Source organism: Acartia tonsa, chromosome 3 (genome assembly GCF_053477335.1).
Source record: "Acartia tonsa isolate MP-2025a chromosome 3, ASM5347733v1, whole genome shotgun sequence".
In the NCBI taxonomy this organism is placed as follows: domain Eukaryota; kingdom Metazoa; phylum Arthropoda; class Copepoda; order Calanoida; family Acartiidae; genus Acartia; species Acartia tonsa.
Genome location: NC_137262.1, coordinates 15,027,858 through 15,053,241, shown reverse-complemented (window position 1 = coordinate 15,053,241; position 25,384 = coordinate 15,027,858). Strand labels below are relative to the sequence as shown.

The following is a 25,384-nucleotide window of genomic DNA, read 5'->3' as shown; positions in this document are numbered from 1 at the left end:
TGAAAGTCATATGTGTATAATAATCATCTTTTTTCTGATATTTTTTAGGAAGTAAATTAATGCTAACCTAATCAAAAATATTATCTTAACATTTATTATATTAAATCGTATGTAATAATTGGCTTAAGGATTAATCCTCACGTTGCAGTTTTTGATAAAAAGAAGAAAGGTTTTTTTGTAGCAATATCATAATCCATGTTTCAAGTACATTTATAAATATCCTTGAATGCAAAAAGCCGCAAAAAGCTTTGTCCTTTCCTAATCGAAATTGCACCCAAACATTGCCTAAACATAAGCGCTTTCTAGTACATGTTTCTATGAAGCATAATATAAATGTTAACATTCTAAGATGTTTCAAAATGTAAGAAGTTGGTTACGTGGTCGCGGCATTAATCCTATCTTCATTTCTGCTAATGTTTAAACATGATTGTGCAATATATATTGGTTATTTAAAAAAATGGCATTTCCGTTTTTTTTATGCAATATGTATTGGTTAGCTTTGTTCAAATTTCTACCATTTCCGTTTTTTTAGGCGGAAATATGAAAAAACTGCAATCTTAAGCACCGCACTTTAGAGCAAACACATGATTAAAATTTAGGTTTGGGGTATGTTGCAGGTTTATCACAGATTTAATGTCATATATTCACTAGTTTTGATGAGTTATTTACGCAAAAACATAAATTTGCTGTTTTATACACTAGAAAAGTCTTATTTAAGTGGATCATCGTTTTTTGTACACAAAAATAATTTTGGTGTTAGGGCTAGCCTCTACATAATTCTTCGATTCTGTTATTTAAATTGCCAACCTCGTGTTGAAATATCACTTTATTTTATTTAGTCAATGGTTCTAAGCTGACCCACCTGACCCTGAAGCGGAATGTTCCAAACAATATTTTCTTGAACCTCATTGGTCAAAACTGCCCTAAACTTCAGGGAATTGTATACTGCTTTGAGAAATTAAATACATAGTGACATAGTTTTTTTTTCATTGTCAGAAAGGGAGAAGTAGCTTGTGCCTGTATTGCGTATAATTGTGAGTAAGCTTCAGTCAAAAGCGAATGTAAAGTCTAACTGTTGTTAAATATGTGTTTAATGTAATTTGTAGATATTGAGAACAGTTACTTAATAATCGCTTTTGAATGAAGCTTACTCACAATTTTACGCAATACAAGCACAAACTACTTCTCCCTTTTAAATACTTTAGGTATATTAGGTACACTAAAGACATTAGGTATACATTTATCTAAATATTATTTTTTCTTGACAGGCGGAAAAGTCAAAAGAAAAGTAATTTCCTACTGCTACTTCTTATCAGCTTTTCAAAGTTATTGGATTAATACTTGTTTTTACCAGTTAGCAAATCTTTACTTTTATTTTTTTTGTAAATACATTCATTTTTTTTCAATTTTAATCTCGGTTAGTATCCAACGAAGCTTATCTAAGTTATCGTGTCTGTCTGTCATTCCTTCCATATTTCTCTATGACCATTCGTAATGCTGCCGATCAGGGGCTGCTATTCAGCCAAATAATTCCATTTAAAACTAAAATTTAAAATTTTAATGGCGTAGAGTCTGTTTTTATGTAACTAAAGGGAAGTGGGTAATAAGGGGGGGGGGGTTAAAAGGGGAAGGGGGATTGTATTATTTGTCAGAATCACTTTCCCTTTACCCTGATGTCAAAATTCTACTGAAAAATAAATACACCAACATTTCTTTTCTCTCTCTTTTACTCCCTTTTTTATCCTTTACTTTTTTCTCTATCTCATCAATATCACAAATAGACTGTTAACTTAATTTTTTACACTTTCTTATATGTCTTTATGTTTCATTGTAAACAGACAGCTTCGAAATACAGAACCTAGTCGTCCTTGTTATTTAATTTTGCATTATATATATATTAAAGAGAAATGAATAAACGTGAATAGAAAAGACCAAATCAAAGCATTGTATGAATTGGAACCCTTAGGAGTTGGACGTAGCAGGATCAGAAATTATCAATGATTTCGGCATTGTATGTCTTCTCTTTGCTGATCCGGAACAAATTTTTCTAAAGTGCTGGAATAGAGACAAAACTGTAGGAAGCCAGGTTAGTGATTCTGCTTGCGTTAATAAAGGGTTGCCGGATAAAATTTACTTTTTTTTGTAGTTGGCTTTTTCTTCTTTTAATATCTGTGGCCATAGTTCTTAAACTTTGAATAAACCATCTTGTTAAACCAAAATAATATACCTAATTGATCAAACGAATTAATTTGATTTTGTTTGAATATTTTTTTTTCTTTCAATATCTCATTTGATCTGACGACCCTGTTTGTATTATAACTTATATGATGGTAAAAATATGTTGAAAGGATAGTTTGTACTCTTTTTCATTAGAAACATTCTATTGGTGTATTTTTGTGAAGAATTTCCATTAGATAAAAAAAAAAATATATAGGTATTTACATCACGGTTCAGAGCCGCTTTTATCCAGTGCAAATGAATCGGTTTCGGGACCTTGTTAGAAATACTGATTTATATTTGAACTTGTAGCTTTTCTAAAACTAAGCTGAATGTACTTGGAGTAAACCTCAATCCTTAGATTGTAGTAAGTTACATTAAACTTTGAATGATAATGGTCTAGACCCTAAAAGTTTATTTTTTAGGTTCGACGAAATTTGCGCGTTTTCCCACAGCCTTTCTATGACCGCCAGATTCCTGATCAACAGGTTAATATTAGTTTTAATCCACTAATGTGCCTCTGCTTTTTAAAGGGTTTGAATCTCGACCCCACACTGAGTCACGGCTTAAGATGTTGAAATTTTTCGTACTGTTACTATCTAAGATGCGGCGAAGAATTGTCTTGGACGAAAATTCTGAATTCATTGCCAAGTCTTGGTTCACATATACACTTAGATAACACCTAATTGTGTACCCCGTCCTCTATAAGTTATCTAAGGGACAAGGTAAAGGGATGTCAGATATGATAAAGATAAAGAGTACAAAAGATTGACTTCTTTAATGATGGTGTATAAATAAAAAAGGGCTAGAATAAATTGGTTTCTAACGTTTCCTTTGATATTACGTGTAGTAATTCAGTGTGGGAAAAGACATTGTCATCAAAATTTATCTTCGCCCTTTACTGAATTTAAAGATATTACCAAAGCTACAAATACGAGTAATAAGAGAAAGATAAATTCATCATCATACCTTATTTCCTAAACTAAGGGGGGGGGGGGAGTTAATGCAACCATCTCGTAATCAATGCGCAAATGGCACTTAGAATCCGAATTTTAGGATGAAATTTGGTATGATTAATCCCTGGGAGGTTTATTTTCCCTAAATCGAATGAAAAGTTGGAAACGTAAAGGCTAACGGCTGCCGGCTCAGCAGTTTAGCTGCTTAGAGTTTTTTTTAGGGCAAAATTATCGATAATAATACCAATAAACTTTTTAAAAAATTTTAGTACCAGCTGCTTAATAGCTAGAACCGACTCGTAAAGGCTGGTATATGCTATACAATTCCAAAAGTACCATTTTTATACCAAATGATGTGAAACTATCATTCAAAAAGTTGATTCCTCCGTAACTTTTCCAACTTTTAATTCTATTTAGGGAAAATAGACCTACCAAGGATTACTCATTCAAAATTTCATACCGAAATTTGGATTCTTAGAGCCATTTGCGCATTGATTAAAAGATGGTTGCTTTAAACTCCCCCCTTCCCCTCCCTTTAACTAACGTTTTGAAATGAAATAATATTTTAATGTCTAGGAGCCATATACACGTAACAGCAAGTCTGGAAGTGGAAACTATTTGTACCTAAAGAAAACATTCCATGAAGCTCTCAGATCAGGTTACTTGTTTAAAGTTTTAGGATTTCCCTCAAAGTGCTCAGCGAGCACTGACTTCCTAATTTTTTAAATAAACTTTTGAAAAAGCGACTGGGTTAGTTTTTTCTCTCTTATTATCGAACTCCTGCGGGCCTGGGGTTCACTAACATTGTGGGGCCTATATCTGCGGGGCCCTATTCCTGCGGGTCTTCTATGTATCTAATATAACCTGGCCTAACCTTTTTAAAATAAAAAACAAACACACGACCCCCCCCCCCTCCCCCATATAAAAAATGTGGCTCTTTTTGTAAGCTCTTTAAGGGAACAGAGTAGGTATCTGTTTTTGTAAATGGTAAGCCTACAAACTGACTTGTTTTTAGTAACTTAACTTTGTTGATTCTTTCTTGAGTACTGCATCTTTTAAAAACATGAATTTCTTTATTTTTAAAAGCTAAGCGTTTGTACTTATAGGATTTCATCGGTCCTTAACAGAAAGCTCTGCTCGTTTAGTTAGGCATGTTAGAATAGTATCATCAATCCGATAATTTATTTATTGTTAAGGTGATTCCTACGACCAATGTTTTACAATTGTATAATTCGGTTAATTAGTTTAAATCAAGCAATTTTCCGACAGATTTACATGAAATAGTTTTGGCTGGACTCCTTCCAAAACTTATAATTGTACGACAATTATAAACCTTTTTTTTATTTTGTATCATCTGTTATGTTTAGGAGAGGGTGGAGACTGGGAAAGATTGCCTATTGCCACAAGTATCAAAAAATTTAGACTGGAAAACACAAAGGTAAATTCTTTTTTAATCTCAGTGATCTAATAATATATAATACTTTTTTAGTCTCAATAATAATTATGTCTTTTGTATCTGTATATTTTAACTTAATAATCTATTTTTGATTTTAGGGATTTATTTTTGCCAACGGAAAATTTATTTTTAAGAAGCATCTATTTTATTTCTTTCAAGTTTAATTTTGATATACAAATATTATTGTAAGTCTTAAAATAAGTTTTTACCAAAGGGGATTCTATTTTAAGATTATTTTGTTTATATATTAAATAGATTTCTGAATATTTTCTAACCTATTTGCACTGATTAAGTATAATTTATACTTTTATTTTATTTCTTTATCAGAGATAATTTCAGAAGTTGCTTTCATTTATTAAGGCGTTTAATTCTGTTCAAATGCTGAAATCAACATAAAAAAAGGGAAAGTTTATGGGTTTACTAATTTTAAGTATTAATGAATTTCAATGGAACTATAAGATAAATTTTTTATTGTAGGTAAAAGGTGACGGAGCATCAGTAGTTTTGGAATCTTGTCCAAACATTTATTCTCTGGGGTATCTTGTATTTGCTGCTGCAGGTATTAATGCCTCGTATCAACTGCAGTTCACGGTAAAATATACCTGGTAACGAATATTTCCAAAAATATATGAATTTTAAAGGCTGCTAGCTGCCAAAAGGCTGAACGTACAGATCATACCCGCACACCGTTTTAAGCAGCACAAGAAGGCCTACAAATAATCTGGAATAGTTATAAATCAACAATGCACAATTATGTCGCAGTGCAGAAAAATGCACGAAAAAGACATATTTAACGCGTTTTTTCTTCAGTGAAGCTTTCCCTGTGCATCATTGGATCTTGGCTATTCCAGATTATTTGTAGGGCTTCTTATGCCGCTAAAAACGGTGTGCGGGCATGATTTGTACGTTCAGCCGTTTGGCAGCTAGCAGCCTTTAAAATTCATAGATTTTTGGAAATATTCGTTACCAGGAATATTTTACCGTCAACTGCAGTTGATCCAATGCTTCTTATAGTGAAGTTTTCCTACTCTTTTAAGTGTCAAACAGGGTAAATCATCAGTTGGTTGGTTATATAAACATGTGACGTTAATCCCTAAGAAAGAAAAAATTTGAGAAAATAAGTATAAACGGATATGTATTAGGTTATTCAGTACTATAATTTTAAGATGCTAACTTATTTTTCTCCAAATTAATCCACTAGTGTTTTTACTCTTGCCTTAATTCAATTATTCCCACAACTAAATGTTTTTCAAATTAATTCCCTTTTTTAAACATATTTTCTGTTTTTTTATTTAATGATTAAAAAGTTTTTTGTCCCTTCAGCACATATATATCTATGCAATTTTTTATCTTGTTTATTGTCCAGGATTAAAACAAGTGTTTGGTTATGAAGAAGAGGCAGCCACAAATATGACAGAAATTTTCTATAGAGGACCCTCAGACCAAAAACTACTAACAATTGGTAATTATTGTTCTTTTTAGGATAATATTCACATGAGCATGTATTCATGTATGTAACCATTATTCTTATCAAAAATAATCAGGCATTATTTTAACAAAATTAATTTTCTCTTACAATTGTTTGGTTTAATTTTAAAAAGTAATGAGCAAGAAATTATTTATAAAAGGGATTGATATTTTACCAGAAAATAGTCTTGTAGACTATCAATCTTTTATTTTAAAGAAATATCCTACACTGACAAGTATCAAATGCTTTAGTTATGTCAAACATACATTTAAAGTTTCCTTATTTATCAGCAAACTGTTGTCCAAATCTGAAGACATTATTTCTGGGCAGCAACAATCCTAGAACTCTTCACCATAGAATCTTTAAGAACTGGAGAAGGTAGGTTTACACGTTTTTTTTTTGGATAAAAGTATTTCTAAATCCATCTATAAACGAGGTTAATAAAAGAAAATTGATAACTAGTACGACTTACATGGTTTTAGTATTATGAATGATGTTACTTTTCAAAAAACTTACCAAATTCATAAATCAGGGGTGTATATTCTGCAATCTGCATGGGATCCCCTGCTAGAGGTAGTGGGGAAGGGGAATATAAAATATTTGGGAGGAGAAAATAATGAAAAATACCTAACTTTAAGTGAATTTATTTTTGTTAAATAAGCATGCTTGATTAATTGACAAAATTAAATATTTCAAATATATAAACGTAAGATATTATATAATTTTAACTGCATGTTAGATATTGTTAATTATTTCTATTTATCAAAAAATGGGATCATCAAATCGGACGAGAACTGGTGCTTTCAACAATTATCATTTAGTTTATCGTACCTGACGTTGGAAAATATAGTAGTTGAGAGTGTCATCTCATGTCTGGAAGTGGTTGGACCTCAGATCAAAGGTAAGGCTACGCGGGATTCTTTTGTAGAGTACCTTCGTCCTTAGATACATCATAATTATGAACCTTAAGTACTATAGGTGATAACACACTGAATGAAATATAAATAGATGCTTAAATTATTAGGTTAAATAGAATTTTATTGTGCTATCATTGAAAGTCCCCGATGAGCAATGATAACCCCCCACCCATTTCAATGTGTTCTCATCATAATAATATGATACTCTTTCAGGTTTGAAATTGCAGTGTACAGATTTGAACCTGCCCGACATAGCAGCTCTGTGTCCTCAACTACAGTCTTTAATCATACAGAAAGAATCACCAAATCAAGTCATAAAAGTAAGTACCGACAAACTTTAGTTTTTAATACCTTTCTACAAAAATACGAGTTTGTTTAAAGTTTTATACTAAAATTTACCTAATTAATTAAAAAACCCATTACAATATGATGTCAAAGGTTTTTCCCAGAGGTGGATTTAAAAAAAATTTCGATCGCTAAATCGGCGATAGTCGCCAAATCGCCTAAATTGGTTTATTAAAAAATCCTCCAAAATATTATGAAAAATCTACAAAAATGAAATAAAATCTTATGATTATACCCACCTCAGTTGTCTAAAGAAAGCTTTTGTGTAATTCTGTCTGAGTGTTATTCTGGCATTTATTAATAAGTTTGGCCAAATGATTTTTGAGGGCCAATTTTTAAACTAAATTTCTTATTTATCTATTGGTTTTATTTTACATTTTTTAATAATGCTTGTTATGATTGATAATTTATAAATTATCATAGTTAAGGAAGATTATTTACATTTTGGACCTTAAAAGTGTGTCAAAATTTCTAACATATAATTTTCTGTTCAGATAACCCGTCACGGTGGGGGTGACATGTTATCCAAGCTGCAGCACCTGGAAGTAGCCAGTTCAACATTCTCCAAGTTCTGCATGGAGTTTGTTCTCAAACATGCCGTCAGAATTGTTTCAATCAAGGTTTGGAATTATAGGAATTGTTTACCTGTAAAAAGAGAATAAAATAGCCTGCTATAGATCAATTAAAATAAAAAATATTTAGGTTCTGTGCATTCCCAAATTGACCCGGCAGGATCTGGAAGACTGGTTTTCCAACAATCATCTCAACCATCTGAAATCTCTTATCATTTTAAGGGTAAGAATTTTTTTTAGATGATTACTCGCGGCTACGCCCCTAGAACCTTTAGGGACACTGAAGGTGGGTGGGAAAAAAGTCGACCACCCCATTTACAATTTGAGTTTTAAACAGAAAATGAAAAAAAGAGGGGGTAGTCAACTTTTATTTGGAGGGTAAATATACCGTACCCAAAAATAGTTAAAAGCCCTTTCTGAACCTATTAGAAGCTTTATTGTAAAGGAGAACATATCAGCTTAGTTTTTAGTAAGATCTTTCGCTACAAACAAAATAGCCCACTATGTTATACAATAGGATAAGCAGTTGAGTTTAAAAAAAGATTAACTATCTATCAAAAAAATATTTACAATGTTCGTAAATTAATGGATATTACAAATTGTACAAAAGTCTCTCTGATGAAAATCTGGAAGTATTTAATTTAAATTCATAACAATAAAGTACCAATATAATCTAAATAATATTTAGGGACCCAATATGACATTAGACTCGTCTCTCAATATTATGAAAGAGTTGCCTGCCATTACTGAAATTGGAATTTCAGATCTTAACTTGTAAGTTTTTTTATTTTTTATTTTTATATTCATAATATTTTTGATCAGGTACTCTTAATATTATTTTTTTACCCACTATTCAGAAAATTATAATTTTTGTAACGCGTATACCTACTTTATATTGTTAATAATGAATAGGGGCGATGTATCCAAGTCGATTGAGTTTAAGAAACTGCAGCTAGAAATAAAGAAGAGAGAGTGGGATGTGAACCTGGTGGATTTTGGTACAGCTCAAGATTCAGAGGTTAATTTTATAATTTTTAACTAGAATGGTGTGAACTGAATGTTTTACTATTATCAAATAATATTTTGAATAATTATTCACTTTATATCAAAGCTAAAATCTTTAAGTTTGTATGTGAAATATTGTTTCTGTTCCCAAATTGTTACAAGGGAGTGAGAAGACATTGGACTGTAAATTATACTGGTACCCACAGTTTTGTAAACACGTATTCTCCAAAGATCTATATAGGGAGGGATAATCAAAACGATATACATAAATCCCCAAAGATAATGAACAAAATTATATATATTGGTTAAAAAGTTTTGACACTAATAGCCAAATTTTCAAGCTAATGAAGAAGATAACTTAAATCTTTGGGCACCAGTGTATTTTATAGTCCAATGCCCCCTCCATCCCTGGGTAAACTCACACAATGTCTCCTGTATTTATCTATTTTCCCCTTTAAATTAAAAATCCTTCCAAAAGAACCTTATAGAATATATTGAAAATGAACTTCCTTATTAATATTTAATTTATTGTCAGACTTAAAACAAATCTATAAACAATAACTTGGCAATTATTTTAGGAACGTGATTTCAGCAAGCTGCAAAACTTACACTGGTTCTACCTAACACCAAATGAGGGAAAGAAGAATGAATTGAACAGTGGTATGTGTCTCGCAAGATAATTCAAATCCTATTGGTTTCTTTTTCAGACTTCAGCCATAATTTTGTTAAATTAGGAATTAGATACAATTTTGAAATTTATGTCATATTAATTTTTCCAAAAAATTCCTTAAATTTAAATCATATTAAAACTTTTATTAATTGTCGGAATAAACAGTTAAATTCTACATCAATTATAAAAATATAAACTTCGAAGGTTATTTGTAGTTTATATACATATCATTTACAATCTTTCAATTAATTTTTGTATTTGATGATGGACCTATTAGCAACGCCTTTGAAAAGAAACACTCAATTTTTTTGTAAATATAAAACTTGCAATTAAATAAATTATGTATTGTACTTAAATGTACTAGTATTGTAATTGAAAAGAAAATTAAATTATTATCTTTATGGATTAAACCATATGTAACGGAACTTAATCAATAGTAAAATGCTACTTTGCTGTTCAATAGTATTAAAATATTTATGTTATGATTTTAAACCAAAGATCGCATGAAAATTCTGATATTTCTAAATTTTAATAAAATGAGTTAGAATTAATTTTTACCAACTTTCCGTTTTTTTTGTTGTCGCCATTATAACGAATTCTTTTCAGAAATGGAAATAAAAATATAATGTTAGGATGATGGCAGATTTATATGATCTCTGCAATTTAAAGGTAGAAATTGATTTGATTGACCATGTTTTCAGAAATATTAAAAACATATTATGCATGTATTCAATAGCTAAGCTTTTCTTTAATTTGTGTCTATGAGCAGAGAGGGAGGAGACATTGGGATGTATATTACACTAGGTATTCCCCAATGTTTTTTTAATAACGTTTTCATTGGCTTATCAACTTTGTGGACTTGTATTGAATTGTGATTGGTTGTTTTATTAAGTTAATTGTCAGGGAGTAAGGGAGGGGACAATGGATCGAATATTCAATTTTTAGGAGTCTCAGACTTTGGGTACTGGCTTAAAGGGAATGTGCAAGAATTTAGCAGTTTCTGACTGAGTTTGGGTACTTGCGCATGAAATGCCGCTACTCGTTATGTATGTTTTGAATATTGCAGACGGGCAGAAGGGATAAGGGAAGTGGGGGCAAGGGAAATAAACACTCGTTGTGTTAGTTTGGAATGTAGCAGACGGGGAGAAGGAGAAGGGAGGTGGGGGCAAGGGGCAAGGGAAATAAACAGAATAAAAAGGGGCAGTCATATTCTTGCTAGCAGCTGGCCGGGTCTAATAATCTTGTAATATAAAAATCACACCAAAAAACCTCAATAAATTTCATCAAAAACAAGTTGTGATTTCACTTTACATGACGCTATGGAAATCTATTATTCAATTAACAATCCCTTTATAATTTCTTACAAATTTATTGGATTAAACTGGATTTCATGCCCTTTCTTTGATAACTCTTATATTGAATTAATTGCCCATTGTCCCCTCCCTTACTCCCTGGTTAATTGTCCAAACGTTATATTGTAATTTTGTAAGTCTTCAAAAAAACCAGTTTTTAGTATTTTAATATCAGCCAGGGGTAACTATTCTAACCAACAATTCTACATAAAATCACGAAACCTTATAAAGTATATGGTGGTATATTTTGTTTTTGTCATGTAACTGAAGAGGTGTGGGAAAGAAGGGGAGGAAAGGGGAAGGGGGTTGTGGAGAAATTTTCCTTTAGAGTTGTTTGTCAGAATATCATTCCCTTGTCCCTGATTATCAGCTTTAAAGTCCGAGAATACTCCAACATTTTTATGACGAAATATTACCTACTTCAATGCATATAAAGGCATGATTTGTTATTGTTATTTTGTAAAGGGTGCTATAGAGAAGGTTTGCTGTAGCACCACAGTGTCAGATATTTATCTACTAATTTCCTTTAGACAATGGATCGAATATTCAATTTTTAGGAGTCTCAGACTTTGGGGACTGGCTTAAAGGGAATGTGCAAGAATTTAGCAGTTTCTGACTGAGTTTGGGGACTTGCGCATAGAATGCCGCTACTCGTTATGTATGTTTTGAATATTGCAGAGGGGGAGAAGGGATAAGGGAAGTGGGGGAAAGGGAAATAAACACTCGTTGTGTTAGTTTGGAATGTAGCAGACGGGGAGAAGGGAGAAGGGAGGTGGGTGAGAGGTAGAGGGAGAGGGTGTCCCATAGTGTAGTGGTTAGAGCACTACGCTGTGGTTGGGAGAAACCGAGTTCAAGTCCCCACATAGACTTTGCACTTGGTTGACAAATGCTGTCGCAATTTGTCAGATTATCATCACACAACCTTCCCTAAGATGCCCTAGGGTTGTAAGGGGGGAGATTTGTAGGAAGTTAGGATTCTACAAATCAAGCAGCTCTAACCATGCTTTCCCTCATCCATACTCCTCGTATGAGAGTGCCATTAATTAGGGTGGCTTAATATGGAACACCTGCCAAAACTCTAGGCCAGGGTGATGTAATAATTGAGTAGCTTCCACGAGAATTGCGGGTCAGCTTGTAATGTAGCATAGAATGCAATAAGCTGTGCGCGAAGCTTACTAATCTAAGATTGGCCAAAGGATTCTCACTTCCAGTCTCCGTGTGCATCTGAGTCCTAACTTCAGAGAATCATGGCTACAACAACAACAACAACAAGGGAGGTGGGGGCAAGGTGCAAGGGAAATAAACAGAATAAAAAGGGGCAGTCATATTCTTGCTAGCAGATGGCCGGGTCCAATAATCTTTTAATATAAAAATCACACCAAAAAACCCCAATATATTTCATCAAAAACAAGTTGTGATTTCACTTTACATGACGCTATGGAAATCTATTATTCAATTAACAATCCCTTTATAATTTCCTACAAATTTATTGGATTAAACTGGATTTCATGCCCTTTCTTTGATAACTCTTATATTGAATTAATTGCCCATTGTCCCCTCCCTTACTCCCTGGTGGTATAGAGAAGGTTTGTTGTAGCACCACAGTGTCAGATATTTATATATTTTGTTAAGGGTGGTATAGAGAAGGTTTGTTGTAGCACCACAGTGTCAGATATTTATATATTTTGTAAAGGGTGGTATAGAGAAGGTTTGCTGTAGCACCACAGTGTCAAATATTTATCTATTTTGTAAAGGGTGGTATAGAGAAGGTTTGTTGTAGCACCACAGTGTCAAATATTTATATATTTTGTAAAGGGTGGTATAGAGAAGGTTTGCTGTAGCACCACAGTGTCAAATATTTATCTATTTTGTAAAGGGTGGTATAGAGAAGGTTTGCTGTAGCACCACAGTGTCAGATATTTATCCACCTTCAAATCTAATACAAAGGCAAGATTTAAGAAGTCATTTAAAAAATACTATTTAAGGCTTTAAGTTACCTATTCAAAATAAATTAAAGTTATAGAAGAAATGATCTGTAAGTCACACTAAATCTCACTTAGAATGCAATAAAGTATATATCACTAATTTGAATCTAGTTTTTCTGTAAGTAAATAAAATCACCTTAGATTTAAATATATAGTTTTAAGACCCTATTTTTACATAATGAAAATAAATTACTTTAATTAACTTTCATCTTTGGCTATCAAAAATATTGAGGTATATAAATTTTTCCTCTGGTAAATAATTTGTCCAGTCTTTTGTCATGGGCGTAGCTCTATTTTCAAAACTTACCTACTTATTTCTTTAACTTTCTGTAGAAATGGATCTCGACAATTTATGGCCGACTATTATATACGAGCTCCAGTACGGTTGTACTTCCACATACCATCGCGAGTTGCCGCGTCATTAGTTCAAATATCAGCTGATACAAATGTAGGAGAGCAGACAACTTCTAGAGTTTCCATCTTGGGATGTGATGAAGATATTGAATGTTGTCAACGTTGTCAGCTAAATAAGACGGATGGTTCAAAAACAAATGAAGAAAAAGATTTGTACAGCAGAGATAAATTTACAGTTTTAGGAATGTTTGGCATGATTATTTCCAAAAGGAATAATATTCACTCTGAAATAGATTTTTTTTCAAATACCTACATTTTGCCTTTTATTGGTGCGAAAAAGATTTTCCTTGGATTTAAATTTAAAGAAATAAAAAAAAATATCCAGCCCATGACCTCCTGCATCCAGGGATAAGGGATGGGAAACGTAGGAAAATATTATTTCAGGCCTATTTCAAGCCTAGGCCTAATAAACCAGTTTTGGGATGGCGCAGTGGTTCGACCTAAACGCTAATGAAAAAGCTGTGTGTGTGTGTGTGTAGATAAAGTATAGAATCAAATTCAGGTAGCTAGTTTAAAGTAAAAAACATAACTTTTTTAACCTATATATTAATGGCTTTTGTTAAAATGAAGTTTTTTCTCTCCCAAAAGTTTTTTATCTTTTACTTTGGTAATTTGAACTGTCAGAAAGCTATCGTTGGGTTTCCCTCAGACAGATTTTAGTTTGTATTATTTGCATTTTTATTAATGAGTAAAAATTTTATTTGAAAATTTCATTGCTAATTAAAATTCAAAATAAATAAATGAATATGCATTTGGGTAACATTCTATCAAGTTCTTTGGATACTATAATGTAATGATATATCTGTACTGTGTTGTATTGTACAAATATTAGGGTTAAGGTGTTGTATCAATTCCGTATTAAATTTTTAAAATTCAAAGTACAACATCTAATTTATAAACTACCAAATGAAAATTCGTAGCTACCTTCTTTCCAAAAAAATAATCCCGTTATTTTGTTTTTCTATATGGCCCTTTTTTAATGTTTAACTCTAAGCAGATTTAATAATTAAACTAATGTGATCTAACACCATTTATATTTATTTTTTCGTAGCAGACAAATCATTATTTTATCTAGAATTGTCTGCTTCTAAAATTTCCGTCAATTGGTGATTGGTTGATACAAAACAGGCCGATTCTTATTGGTTTAGAGCGATAGCTACTTGGGAGCGTCCGCCAGTTTGATAGGAATTGTAATAGTTGCAATATCCTTTTAGAATCTAGGCCGGGACCTAATTAATGGCCAGGTTTCCTATCCCTTATCCCTGCCTGCATCTAATTTTGAAATTGTGTTTTGGGGATTTTTCCTTGTTTTGCAACTCTTCGTGGCAACGAACCCCCCCTCCCCCCCCCCCCCCCCAAATATTATTACATTTATTACGCTTGTTGACAATACCATATTCCTGGGTAGTGGTAAAGCATTTTTGTATTTCAATCAAAGAAAACATTTCATATAGGGAAAGGAGAAGCTTCTAATAATCACATCTCATTTACAAACAGAAGAATTCTTCCTCATGATAATTCTCACAGGTTTTTAATAATTGGACAAATAGATTTATTAATATCTTTTGTAAAAAAATGGATGTAGAATATAAGTGGATGTTATGACACGGGAAAAGTTGTCGTCAATTTAGGTTGCTATTTCTGTTATTTAGTGGTCTGTTCGTTCATCCAGTAGGAAGAAAGGGATCGCCATTTAAGCCCGCTTCAAGTTTAACTTTAAAAGAGTACATGATAATCTGTTGTAAGATCCAAGTAATAATAAATCCATTGTAGTTGAACAAGTTCATGGTAGCAAAAGATGAATCAATAATTGTCCAATTACAAATGTTAATAACATAGTCTTGGTGTGAAACGTGATCAAAATTTTACTGCCATCACAAGACCACGAATTATTTGTATAAACATTGTTCAAACATTAGGCATAAAGTTGTTACAAATTTAAAACAAGGATGATATCTATAAAAGCGAATTTTAGCATAGCTAATAAAAAACATTAACAAATATAGAGTAGCAAAGGATTTAATATTTTACAAAAATTCATTATTTAAAAATCGTGAAAAAGATTCCACTATTAGCAAGCAGTTTTAAAAAGGATTACTTAACTGATATTGAATTAATGAGTTGATACACTTTCTAGATTATGCCTAAGTATTGCAGGTATCTTATATGTTTTGATTAACTCTTTGTAACTACTTCTGATATTAGGCGCCAGCATTCCTTGTCTAAAAAACCTTAAAATTCTTGTCAGACCAAATAATCCTGCAAGCAAGGCTTTCCTAGATGAACTCAAGGAAAGCTCGAGCAAAAGTAGTTCTCTAAACTTTTTTGGAAGCAGTCAAGCAGACGAAAATCCGCCAAACGAAAAATCAGCTGTTATTGCACAAGTACCTGAAAATAAAGTTACCTATGAACAAGATATTCCGAGGTATGAAACAAAAATTTAAACAATTCTTTTTTTATTTGTTGTAGAGATAATATGTTTTACTAGATATTTTTGTTTTGTTTTAGTGAGTTTCTTGATGAAATAACACACGAAATAATGCAGATACCGATGGTGCTTCCAAGTGGAAAATTAGTTGACAGGTGTCGTAGCTTTAAAGTTTATTTGTTAAATATTAATATTAAAACATAATGTTAATGTACATATATGGTTTGCATTGCATTGATCAAAAGTAGAGTTCTGTAGATGGGTGTTAACACCAACCTTAAAAGTTGAAATTTTTAAGTCCTACCTTACACTTTTTTCACCCCCCAATGGTTTTGCATCCCCTTGTTTGAATTGCTGTGCAATAAACAAATTTTAATTTCTCTAACTTTTTAGAAGCACAATTGATAAGTGTAACAAGAGTCAATCAATTTATGGAGGCCTTCCAAGGGACCCATTTTCAGGTACCCTTGAAAACAAAAATAGTCTGTCTGGGGTAATATTTTTTAGGTGTGGACAGTCATTATATTGTAGTTGATTATCCTTATGATAAAGTAACAGGATCTTGCTAACCACTGAACCAATATGGTTCTCCTTTTTCAGGGTAGCTTCTCTTAGGTCATAAGAAGTTCTATTTTGGGGGAGGGTTCCACCACCCTCCTAAGAGAAATTGCCCATAGAAAAATTTATCCATTTTCTTCACCGGTGTCCTGGATAGGAAACAGGTTTTTTTTGACATACGTCTCACAAGACCTACGTAGTCATGACCGGGAGACAATGACGGTTCAGTACATGACTTTCGTTAAATCACAGCTGATCATTTTTGTGGCTTTTTTTGAAAATTACTTTTATAGGCCAATTTTTCATAGTTTTTCCTTCAAAAATCACAATTTTCTCACATTTGCAGCTTAGTTAACTTAAATTTACACAAGAAAAGTATAATAAATACAGCTGAACTAAAAAACTGTGTTATCATTAATAACAAAATCTTTAAGAATCTTGAATAATCTAAGATTTGTAGTCTAGAAATGAAATAAGAGTTATTTGAAGTAAATATTTGAATTGATGTCTAAACAACTCTTGTAATTAACTTTTTTTAAAAATATTTCATGTCCCTGTTGCATGCCTCATGACATATTATATTTTTAAAACAAGTTTTCTTGAAATATTAACAAGTTATCCTGCTTAATATTGGTTCCTGGCTGATTTGATGTCTCAACATCAAAACAATATCTGCTTGGAGTATAACATATATATCCACAACCACAGTTGCCATGTTTAAAGTTCTATATTACCATATATATCAGGCTACAATTGAATATACAACCAGTACTTGGTTCAAAAGAGCTTAGTAGAAGGTTAATATTTTTAACAAGTGGGATTATCACTTGTAAGTGTTTGACATGAACTTGGAATCCGTGTAAAGACCAGTCTATAGCTGATCTTGATTGAGTCTCTGCCTTTTGTACACACTGCCTGTCTTTACTACTGATTAAATGTCATAGTGAGAACCATGGAAGGTTTTACATAGGTGAACCTACAGAATGATTATAGATTCATATTGGATTCTAAGCTGGATGAATAATTTGCAAGATAGTGTAAGAGCAGCTAACTGACAGGAAAGCACTTGGCTCATAGCTTGAAGAAAATAATAGTAGCTTATTACTAGAGTGAATGTGAATGCTGGGGACATGATCATAACTGGATTTTATTCAAGTGTGATTTCCAATGGCGACTTTAAAATCCACTTTAAAAATAAACACAGACAAGTTCTTTGTCCTAAGTAGATCAATACTACCCTTCCTAAAAGCTACCAGTAGTAAAGGTACCTAGGAAGGTGTTGAACAGGAAGACCAAAATGTAGGATTAGCAAAGCAAAAATAACGGGCAGTTTGTCTATCAAGTGGTGTTAAATTTGGAATCATAGACCCACCTGACTTTCAATCAGCAGAGTAGGCAGAAACCATGGTGAATTTTGAGTAATAGAGAATGAGAGGATATGAGCTCTTAGCTGAAGTAACTAAGGCAAGGGAGTCTTAAAGACCATGTAGCTAGATGCATGGCAGTCTTGGCTTTCATTCACGGTAGTTGGTTTATAGGAAACCAAAGGAAGTAAAAAGTAAGAATACTTGAAAGTTTATTCTGAATCTTGAGGTTTTCCCTTTATATGGCAAAAGTCAAGCCACAAGTTCAATAGCAAACAAGTGCCATAAAGAAAGAGTCAAAAGTGTGTGAAATTGTTGATTAACAAACAAGGTCAGAATTCTTAACTGACTTCCATCAAGATTTATAGGCTGGGTGAAACATGTCAGCCGGCTAGAATGGAGGTCTGGCTATACCAGGGTGGAGAGAGGTACCCTGTTTAATGGAAAGTATTATGAGGCATACTTGTTAAAGTTGAAGGACAGGGATGGTAACTTTAACGTCTTTAAACAAGAAGTTTAACATGTGGATTGATAGGAGATAATGTTTTAGTGAAAGAAATTTGAGGGAATAACTTTATGTTGTGGAGTCAAATCATGTTAAAGCCAGGTGAAAGCCTATGGAGGCTAAAAGCAGTTCTGACGTGCAAATTTATTGTTGAACATTAATTCAAAATAATTAACTCTTACTCAATTTCTAGACTACAAATCTTATTCCATTGATTCTGAAAGATCTTGTTATAGGCACAATCTTCAGTACAGCTGTTACTTATTATACTTTTCTTGCGTAAATTTAGGCTAACTAAGCAGCAAATGTGAGAAAATTGAGATTTTTTTGGGAAAAACTATGAAATTTGGGATAAAAAAGTAATTTTCAAAAAAATCCACAAAAATGATCAGCTGTGATTTAACGAAAGTCATGTACTGAACCGTCATTGTCTCCCGGTCATGACTACATAGGTCTTGTGAGACGTATGTCAAAAAAAACCTGTTTTCTATCCAGGACACCGGTGTCTTTTAAAAATTAAAATTGAAATTAGGGGGGGCGAGGGTCATTCCCCTTCTTAAGTTCCCCTAAAGGCCTCTAGTTGATAATTAAGTCCTAAAAAGATCAATTATGATTCCGTTAATTGGCTTGTTGAATCTTATTTTTGCACTTCTAAGTTCCAGAACTCTCCATTTCAATTTTCCTTTTAGGATAGGAATAATCGCTTGGTTGAAAGATAATAACCAATATAAAGCTACCTTGAAAACTAACAAAAAGGAATCCTTCTTAAGTTTGAACGATTATGGCCTATGGGGCCAAATGATCATCTAGATCTACTATATTTATTATGTTCAGGAAGAGTTTATACAAGTAATTCAAAGCCAGTGTTCAATGCCAGCCTTAAGTCAAGAATTGATGAATTTGTAACACAAAATAAAATTGAAATACATTCAGGTTATAAAACTATGTTTTCAAAAAAATTCTTAATACTAACAATTTTTATTGTTATTGCTGTTCAAAATTCTTAAAACAATAGGTATGTGATAATTTTTTTTTATTCATTTGATAATCAATATTGATGTTATTGAAAAAATTTTAATATTGCTATTACAATCATTTTACAATATTTTTTTGTGCAAAATATGCCGTTTTTTTGCTTTGTTGTTTACATAATGTTTTATGGTTTATGTTGATAATAACAATCTATTTTCTTATAGGACAGACAGTTGGTGATGCACGAAGCATTCAAGAATTCCTACAAAATAAACATAATCCAAGAAAACGAAAATTTCTCGAAGAAAATTAGAATATTTTAACTTATATTTTTACAGAATTAAAAATGTTATATTTCATTGGTCTTGGTCTTGGCGACGCTAAGGTTTGTTTTTTATTATTACTGGATATAAAGAAAAAATTGTGGAGGAGGGGAGGACATTATTTCTAGAGGTGTTTTTTTTGGGAGGGTGGTGGTACCCTCCCAACAAAACGTTATAAACCTTCCAGGGAACCAGTGTTGTGGATCCGCATTGATTGTATGCGGATCCGGATCCTCAAAATTTGGTCAGTGCGGATCCGGATCCTTGACAATAAAAATAAAATCATTAAATTTTTCAAAAAATATTTATTCCTTAATCTCGAAGTCAAAAATACTTTTAATTTTTAAGTCTGAACCTAAACCTTAAAGATTGGCTCTCATCAAGAGAATGTCTTTGTAAGTGACTATTTTATATAAATTTAGGTAGATTTTTCCATAAATTTATACCCCAGGATCCGGATCCTTGGACTTAAAAACATGCGGATCCTTGCGGATCCGGATCCACAACTCTGCAGGGAACTATAAGAAGCTACAGTAACACAGTAAAGGATAAACTATTGACCATATCGTTTCGGCTTTAAGTAAGATCCTGTTACTTTTATATAAGGATTAAAATCGATAACGAAAGGTGGAAACCCAACCAATATACACATAGATAAAACTATTTAAGAAGACTCTGCTGACATTTGATCTTTTTTATATTTTAGGATATAACAGTAAGAGGTTTAGAGCTAGTCAAACAGTGTGATAGGCAAATTATGCATTCTGTTTCCATTTGTTTAGAGTAATATATAAGTATCTACCTCGTATAATATCAAGATGTTTATTAAGATTGATGTATAGCAAATTTTGTTGCTATACGTCTCTACAAGTCAATCAAAGCAACAACAATTTTCTTCCTTACTTGATTGTGAAAGTTCGCAAAGTTTTCTGATTGTTGAATTTTCAAATGTTTTGTCCATATAACTTTTGAATGACAATATAGTTAAATAAAAAACCATCAGAATAGGTTCTTCTCGAGAAGCATTATTTGCTTTTTAAAGACTTTGCATTTTTCTTGTTAATTTTAATAGAAATCTCAAGTTTATTATATTCATAAAAAATACGTAACTGTGTTGCAAAAACCCATGTTTTTTTTTGGCAAAATCGTTTAATTTGAAACATAATGCATAATGAATGCAGAGTATATTTGGAACACTATACATCAATATTAACATGTGGAAAAGAAGAGCTAGAGAAATTTTATCAAAGGAATAACAATAATCAATAAGGAATTAATATAGACGATGAAATGGTTTTTTTTGAAGAAATTTTTTTATTATTACTTTTTTGAATACTAGCGGCTTCGCCCCTAGCCTCTAGGAGCTTTGCCCCATGAGGTTTGATCAACCTATTTTTGTGTTATTTACCTAGATTTAAAAATAAAAATTAAAAAAAATTTTTTTGGGGGGGGGAGCGGAGTAGTCGGCCCCCCTTTTTTAATTTTAGTTTTAAAAAGAAATTTTTTTTGAGGGGGGAATTTTTCTTTTTTGGGGGGGGTCCCACCTCCCAAGAAAATAGCTTAAAACCATCACAGGATCAGTAGGTATATTCCCTGAAGAGTAGAGCACAATCGGTTCTTTGGTTACTAAGATCTTAAGCTTCAGACAGACAGACGGACGGACAGACAGACAGACAGACAGACAGACATCGTACTACTTTTTATTATGGATATAAGTTTTGATAGCAAAGCTGTTCCATAACTCACTTTGTCCGTCTGTCATAAGGAAGAAAGGTCAACGTGCTATGAAAGTTTAGATTTTTTTTCAAGGGTTACCATTACAAATTAGGATCTTCTATCTCCGACTTTGTCGGTTAGTCCATCTGTGATTCCATCATGGATATGGGATTTATATAGAGTGAATGATCTGCTGCTTACAGAGATAGACTAATTAAAAAAATATATTACTTTTTTACTCTCTTTGTCCGTCAGTCTGTCAGTAATGCGAAAAATGACATGTAATTTATTTTTTTTTGCAAAGCATGATTTAATCCGCTTCTGCTGTAGATATAAATCTGTAAAACCTTATGAAGATTCTCTTTTCTATAACTCACTTTGTCTGTCCGAGTGTCTTATTTCTCTTGATATTTAATCTAGGCTTCGTTTCCTATATATTCCGACATTCTTAATTTCATTAAGTTTATTTGTGATTTAGCAAAAGTAATAAAACTTTTATTAAGATTATTTTTATTGTCATATTTTGCAGGGATATTATCTTAGCAGATAGAGAAATGGTAGAACAGGTACTATTTTTTTTACAAGAGAGGGAGGGGGGGGGGGGGCAGTTAACCATAAACAAAAATCCCCCCCCCCCAAAAAAAAAAGTTAAATAAACTTATTTTGCTATTGTGTAGATTAATTTTTTAAGGAAGGGATGGGGCACCCATTGATCATGATTGTATTGTAGAATGTATAAAAAATTATAGGTAATATATGTTAGTGGTCTTTTTTTTCTGAGTTTGAGAGGAGATCAATTTATCGTCCATTGTCCTATTCATTTTATCCTGTTGTTGAGGTTGGTTAAATGCCGGTTTTGTTGATTTACAATTCATACCTTACATAATGTTTACCAGCTACTTAAGACAGAATTTTTTTTGTAGAGACTAACTGATAAGATCAAATTACCTTCCTTTGTCTGATACCTTAATCCTTACCTACATTATTTTACTACTCGCGGCTTCGCCCCCATCCTCTAGGGGCTTTGCATCAAGAGGTTTGATCAACCTAATTTTTTGTATTTTAGATTTAAAAGAAAAATTTAAAGAGGAGGAAAGGAGAACCGGATCGGTTCAGCGGTTAGCGAGATCCTTCGGCACAAACAGACAGACAGACAGACATCGTTCTACTTTGTATTATACCTAGATAGTAATAATGTAAACAAAGCAACTTTTAGAGCCAAATTAAAAATATCGATTAAAATTCTTCTGAAGTTCTTATCAAGAATACTTTTAGAACGCAGAAGAGATAATAGCTAATGCTGAAACCCAAGAAGTTGCCTTTCTAGGTAATTTTTAATCTACCTACTTCGTTTCATAAATATAAAATATTATTTAACATAAAATCAATTTACTTTTGTTAAACTATAACTTTTCTTTCTCTTTATTGTTCACATTTAGCTTAGTTTCATAGATTCTACTGAAATAAAATTTGGAAATAAAGTGTAAACTTTAGATAAATGATTAAACAAATCATGCTTTAATGATATAAGTGTAGAGTAGCTACGCTTGAAATAAAAATAACACGTACATTCAGCAACTTTATTTAACTTGAAAGGAAGGGTTATAACTATTTATTTTGGGGAAGGGTACCACCACCACCCTTTCCAAGAGATTTCGCAACTAGAAAAAAATTGGTCCCCCTAAAAAAGTTTTTGTAATTTTTTTCAAAAACTAAATAAAAAATAAGGGGTGGTTAAACTCCCCCCCCCCAAAAAAAAATCTTTTTTTTCAAATCTAAAATAAGATTTAGTAATGAAATTCATCTCCCCCTTCCTTAAATGACCCCAGAGGCCTCTAGGGGCATAGCCGCTAGTATTTCATACAGCATTACTTGTTAGAATCCTAATGTGATGATAACTTATTCAGTCGTTGGAGATCCTTTTGGTGCCACAACTCATGCTGACCTTGTTCTCAGAGCCAAAGAAAAGGTTTGTAAATTGTTTTGGATCATTTAATGAAATTTCTTTCAATAAGTATTGAATTTCTTACTTCTTTCATATTTATTGTTTTGCAACACTTATTACTTAGATTTTGTTTATAAAAATTGGGGATGGATATTTAGGTTGTTGAACTCAAAATGAATTAAGATCATCCTTGGAAAGAATATTTGAGCAGTAATCATATTTTTCTACTCTGTTAAAGTGTCTATTTCATTTATTTATAAAAAAAAATTTATATAGGGAATACCACACAAAGTTGTCCACAACGCATCCATCATGAACGCCATTGCCTGCACCGGCCTACAGGTAAAAATTTTTGCAACCTGCATAAAATTTGACATCTTTTACAAAAAAATACTTGAATGCTAAATATTATATTGAAAAAATTTAGGTACTTTTTTATTGCGCAGCTTTCAATAACGTCGTTAACATTGCTTTGTAAGGAAAATAATTCAAAATTGTGAATTATTTTAAGACTAAAAATGGTCTCATTTCAGCTGTACAATTTTGGAGAGACTGTTTCAATACCTTTCTGGACTGATAACTGGAAACCTGACAGCTTTTATGGCAAGATACTTAAGGTTGTCACAAAATTTACTTTAAATATGAATTTTTAGAAAGGTGGTAAGTAAGAATTTAAGTTATATGAGAATCCAAATCTTATTTAGAGTAAAAAAAACTTAAATTGTCATGATGATGAATTATCCTGGAATCTTAAGGGGCAAGACAATGTATGATTAATTTATATATATTCCCATCGATGATAAACTAAATTACCCCTTTTTGTATATTAAAATTGTTGGTTGAAAAGTTTGGACATTAAGAAAACGTATTTATAAAACTTTGAATACCAGTGTAATTTACAGTCTAAATGTCCATTCACTCCTTGGGAATTGTTTATATTCTTTTTTAGAACCGCGAATGTGGATATCATACTCTTTGCCTGCTGGATATAAAGGTAATGCATTTATTTCATGTCTCTTTACAAAGATGGCCAATCAAAAGGAATAGGTACTAGTAGTGAAAATTTATTACAGATTGATTTCAAACGTACAGAAATAGCCAAGAACCTTTGTTCTACTAGAGCAGTAAAGTTATGAAATTCACCTCCAATTAATGTGAAAACTGCAGTGAATTTGAACATATTTATAAGAAGACTAGAAAGTCATGCAATTTTTAAAAAGATGATTCAACACCGTACTCCACCCAAATAAATACTAGTATATCTTTTGACTATATTATGTAAATTAAGAGTTGTCTGTTTTGAAAAGTAAATAAATAGATTTAGGTAGTGTTTCTATAAATAAAAAAATAAAGTAACAATTAAAGGATTTTTTCTGTCTTTGTATTTGGTTGGGCGATTTTTTCTTATTATTAAAGCAGTAATTACTGAAATAATCCTATCAACTAATTTAATTTCTCTTGAACGAAATTTAGACGGTTTCATAGCTTCTTATTAGTTTTTATTTAATGGCAACTTGTTAACACGCAAATGCTTTTAAAAAGAGTAAACTTATCTGGCTTGGCATAGATAAATATAAAAGGACTTATTTAATTTTTATATAAATAAGAATCTAGTCCTAAACGAAAACTTAACAGTTTATTTCTAAAGAAATTGCTTTGTTTATTTATCTAGAAACCATATATTTAAGTTTTCTGTTTGTTTCTATTTTTCATAAATAAGCTTTCATTAATTCTTATGAAATTGAATACACAATAAAGTGTTTGTTTACGTGAAATTAGGCTGCTAATTCATTATTAATATCTAGGTTAAAGAACAATCTGATGAAAACTTGATATATTTAACTTTTTTTGTTTGTTTCTAATTTTCATAAATTAGCTTTCATTAATTCTTATGAAATTGAATACACAATAAAGTGTTTGTTTACGTGAAAGTAGGCTGTTATTTCATTATTAATATCTAGGTTAAAGAGCAATCTGAAGAAAACTTGATATATTTAACTTTTTTTGTTTGTTTCTAATTTTCATAAATAAGCTTTCATTAATTCTTATGAAATTGAATACACAATAAAGTGTTTGTTTATGTGAAATTAGGCTGCTATTTCATTTTTCATTATTAATATTTAGGTTAAAGAACAATCAGAAGAAAACTTGATTAAGGGAAAGAAAATCTATGAACCTCCTAGGTATATATTATATGTTTTATTTTTGGATTTTAA

General features: G+C 31.8%; 3 protein-coding genes across 4 annotated transcripts in view; all 3 read left to right on the top strand.

Annotated features, from left to right (window-relative positions):
- LOC145314291 (uncharacterized) overlaps nt 1–6,001 on the top strand; it is a 24,698-nt gene extending 18,697 nt beyond the window's left edge. Inside the window, exons 9-15 of the mRNA XM_080154146.1 lie at nt 840–940; nt 1,967–2,086; nt 2,643–2,705; nt 3,750–3,831; nt 4,541–4,611; nt 5,107–5,220; nt 5,996–6,001. Coding sequence (XP_080010272.1) covers nt 840–940; nt 1,967–2,086; nt 2,643–2,705; nt 3,750–3,831; nt 4,541–4,611; nt 5,107–5,220; nt 5,996–6,001 — 557 coding nt within the window. The remainder of the gene's footprint in view (nt 1–839; nt 941–1,966; nt 2,087–2,642; nt 2,706–3,749; nt 3,832–4,540; nt 4,612–5,106; nt 5,221–5,995) is intronic.
- LOC145313429 (uncharacterized) lies at nt 1,949–10,215 on the top strand. The gene is made up of 14 exons (XM_080152849.1): nt 1,949–2,086; nt 2,643–2,705; nt 3,750–3,831; nt 4,541–4,611; nt 5,107–5,188; nt 5,996–6,091; nt 6,388–6,475; nt 6,919–6,998; nt 7,228–7,334; nt 7,854–7,979; nt 8,062–8,154; nt 8,620–8,705; nt 8,844–8,949; nt 9,515–10,215. Exons 6-14 carry the CDS (start codon nt 6,040–6,042, stop codon nt 9,614–9,616), a joined length of 840 nt encoding a protein of 279 aa, XP_080008975.1. The 5' UTR covers nt 1,949–2,086; nt 2,643–2,705; nt 3,750–3,831; nt 4,541–4,611; nt 5,107–5,188; nt 5,996–6,039; the 3' UTR covers nt 9,617–10,215.
- The window catches only part of Dph5 (diphthine methyl ester synthase), a 19,625-nt gene continuing 4,450 nt past the window's right edge, over nt 10,210–25,384 (top strand). Inside the window, exons 1-11 of one of the 2 annotated variants that reach the window (XM_080152848.1) lie at nt 19,047–19,145; nt 19,409–19,569; nt 20,214–20,257; nt 20,689–20,758; nt 21,754–21,789; nt 22,499–22,550; nt 23,131–23,192; nt 23,445–23,510; nt 23,702–23,785; nt 24,118–24,162; nt 25,293–25,351. In XM_080152848.1, coding sequence (XP_080008974.1) covers nt 19,531–19,569; nt 20,214–20,257; nt 20,689–20,758; nt 21,754–21,789; nt 22,499–22,550; nt 23,131–23,192; nt 23,445–23,510; nt 23,702–23,785; nt 24,118–24,162; nt 25,293–25,351 — 557 coding nt within the window. In that variant the 5' untranslated portion in view covers nt 19,047–19,145; nt 19,409–19,530. Of the gene's footprint in view, nt 10,276–12,834; nt 12,906–13,276; nt 13,541–14,812; nt 14,885–15,196; nt 15,277–15,562; nt 15,783–15,865; nt 15,941–16,178; nt 16,247–19,046; nt 19,146–19,408; nt 19,570–20,213; nt 20,258–20,688; nt 20,759–21,753; nt 21,790–22,498; nt 22,551–23,130; nt 23,193–23,444; nt 23,511–23,701; nt 23,786–24,117; nt 24,163–25,292; nt 25,352–25,384 lie in introns of those variants that run through there. The other variant, XM_080152847.1, reaches the window with a different exon arrangement.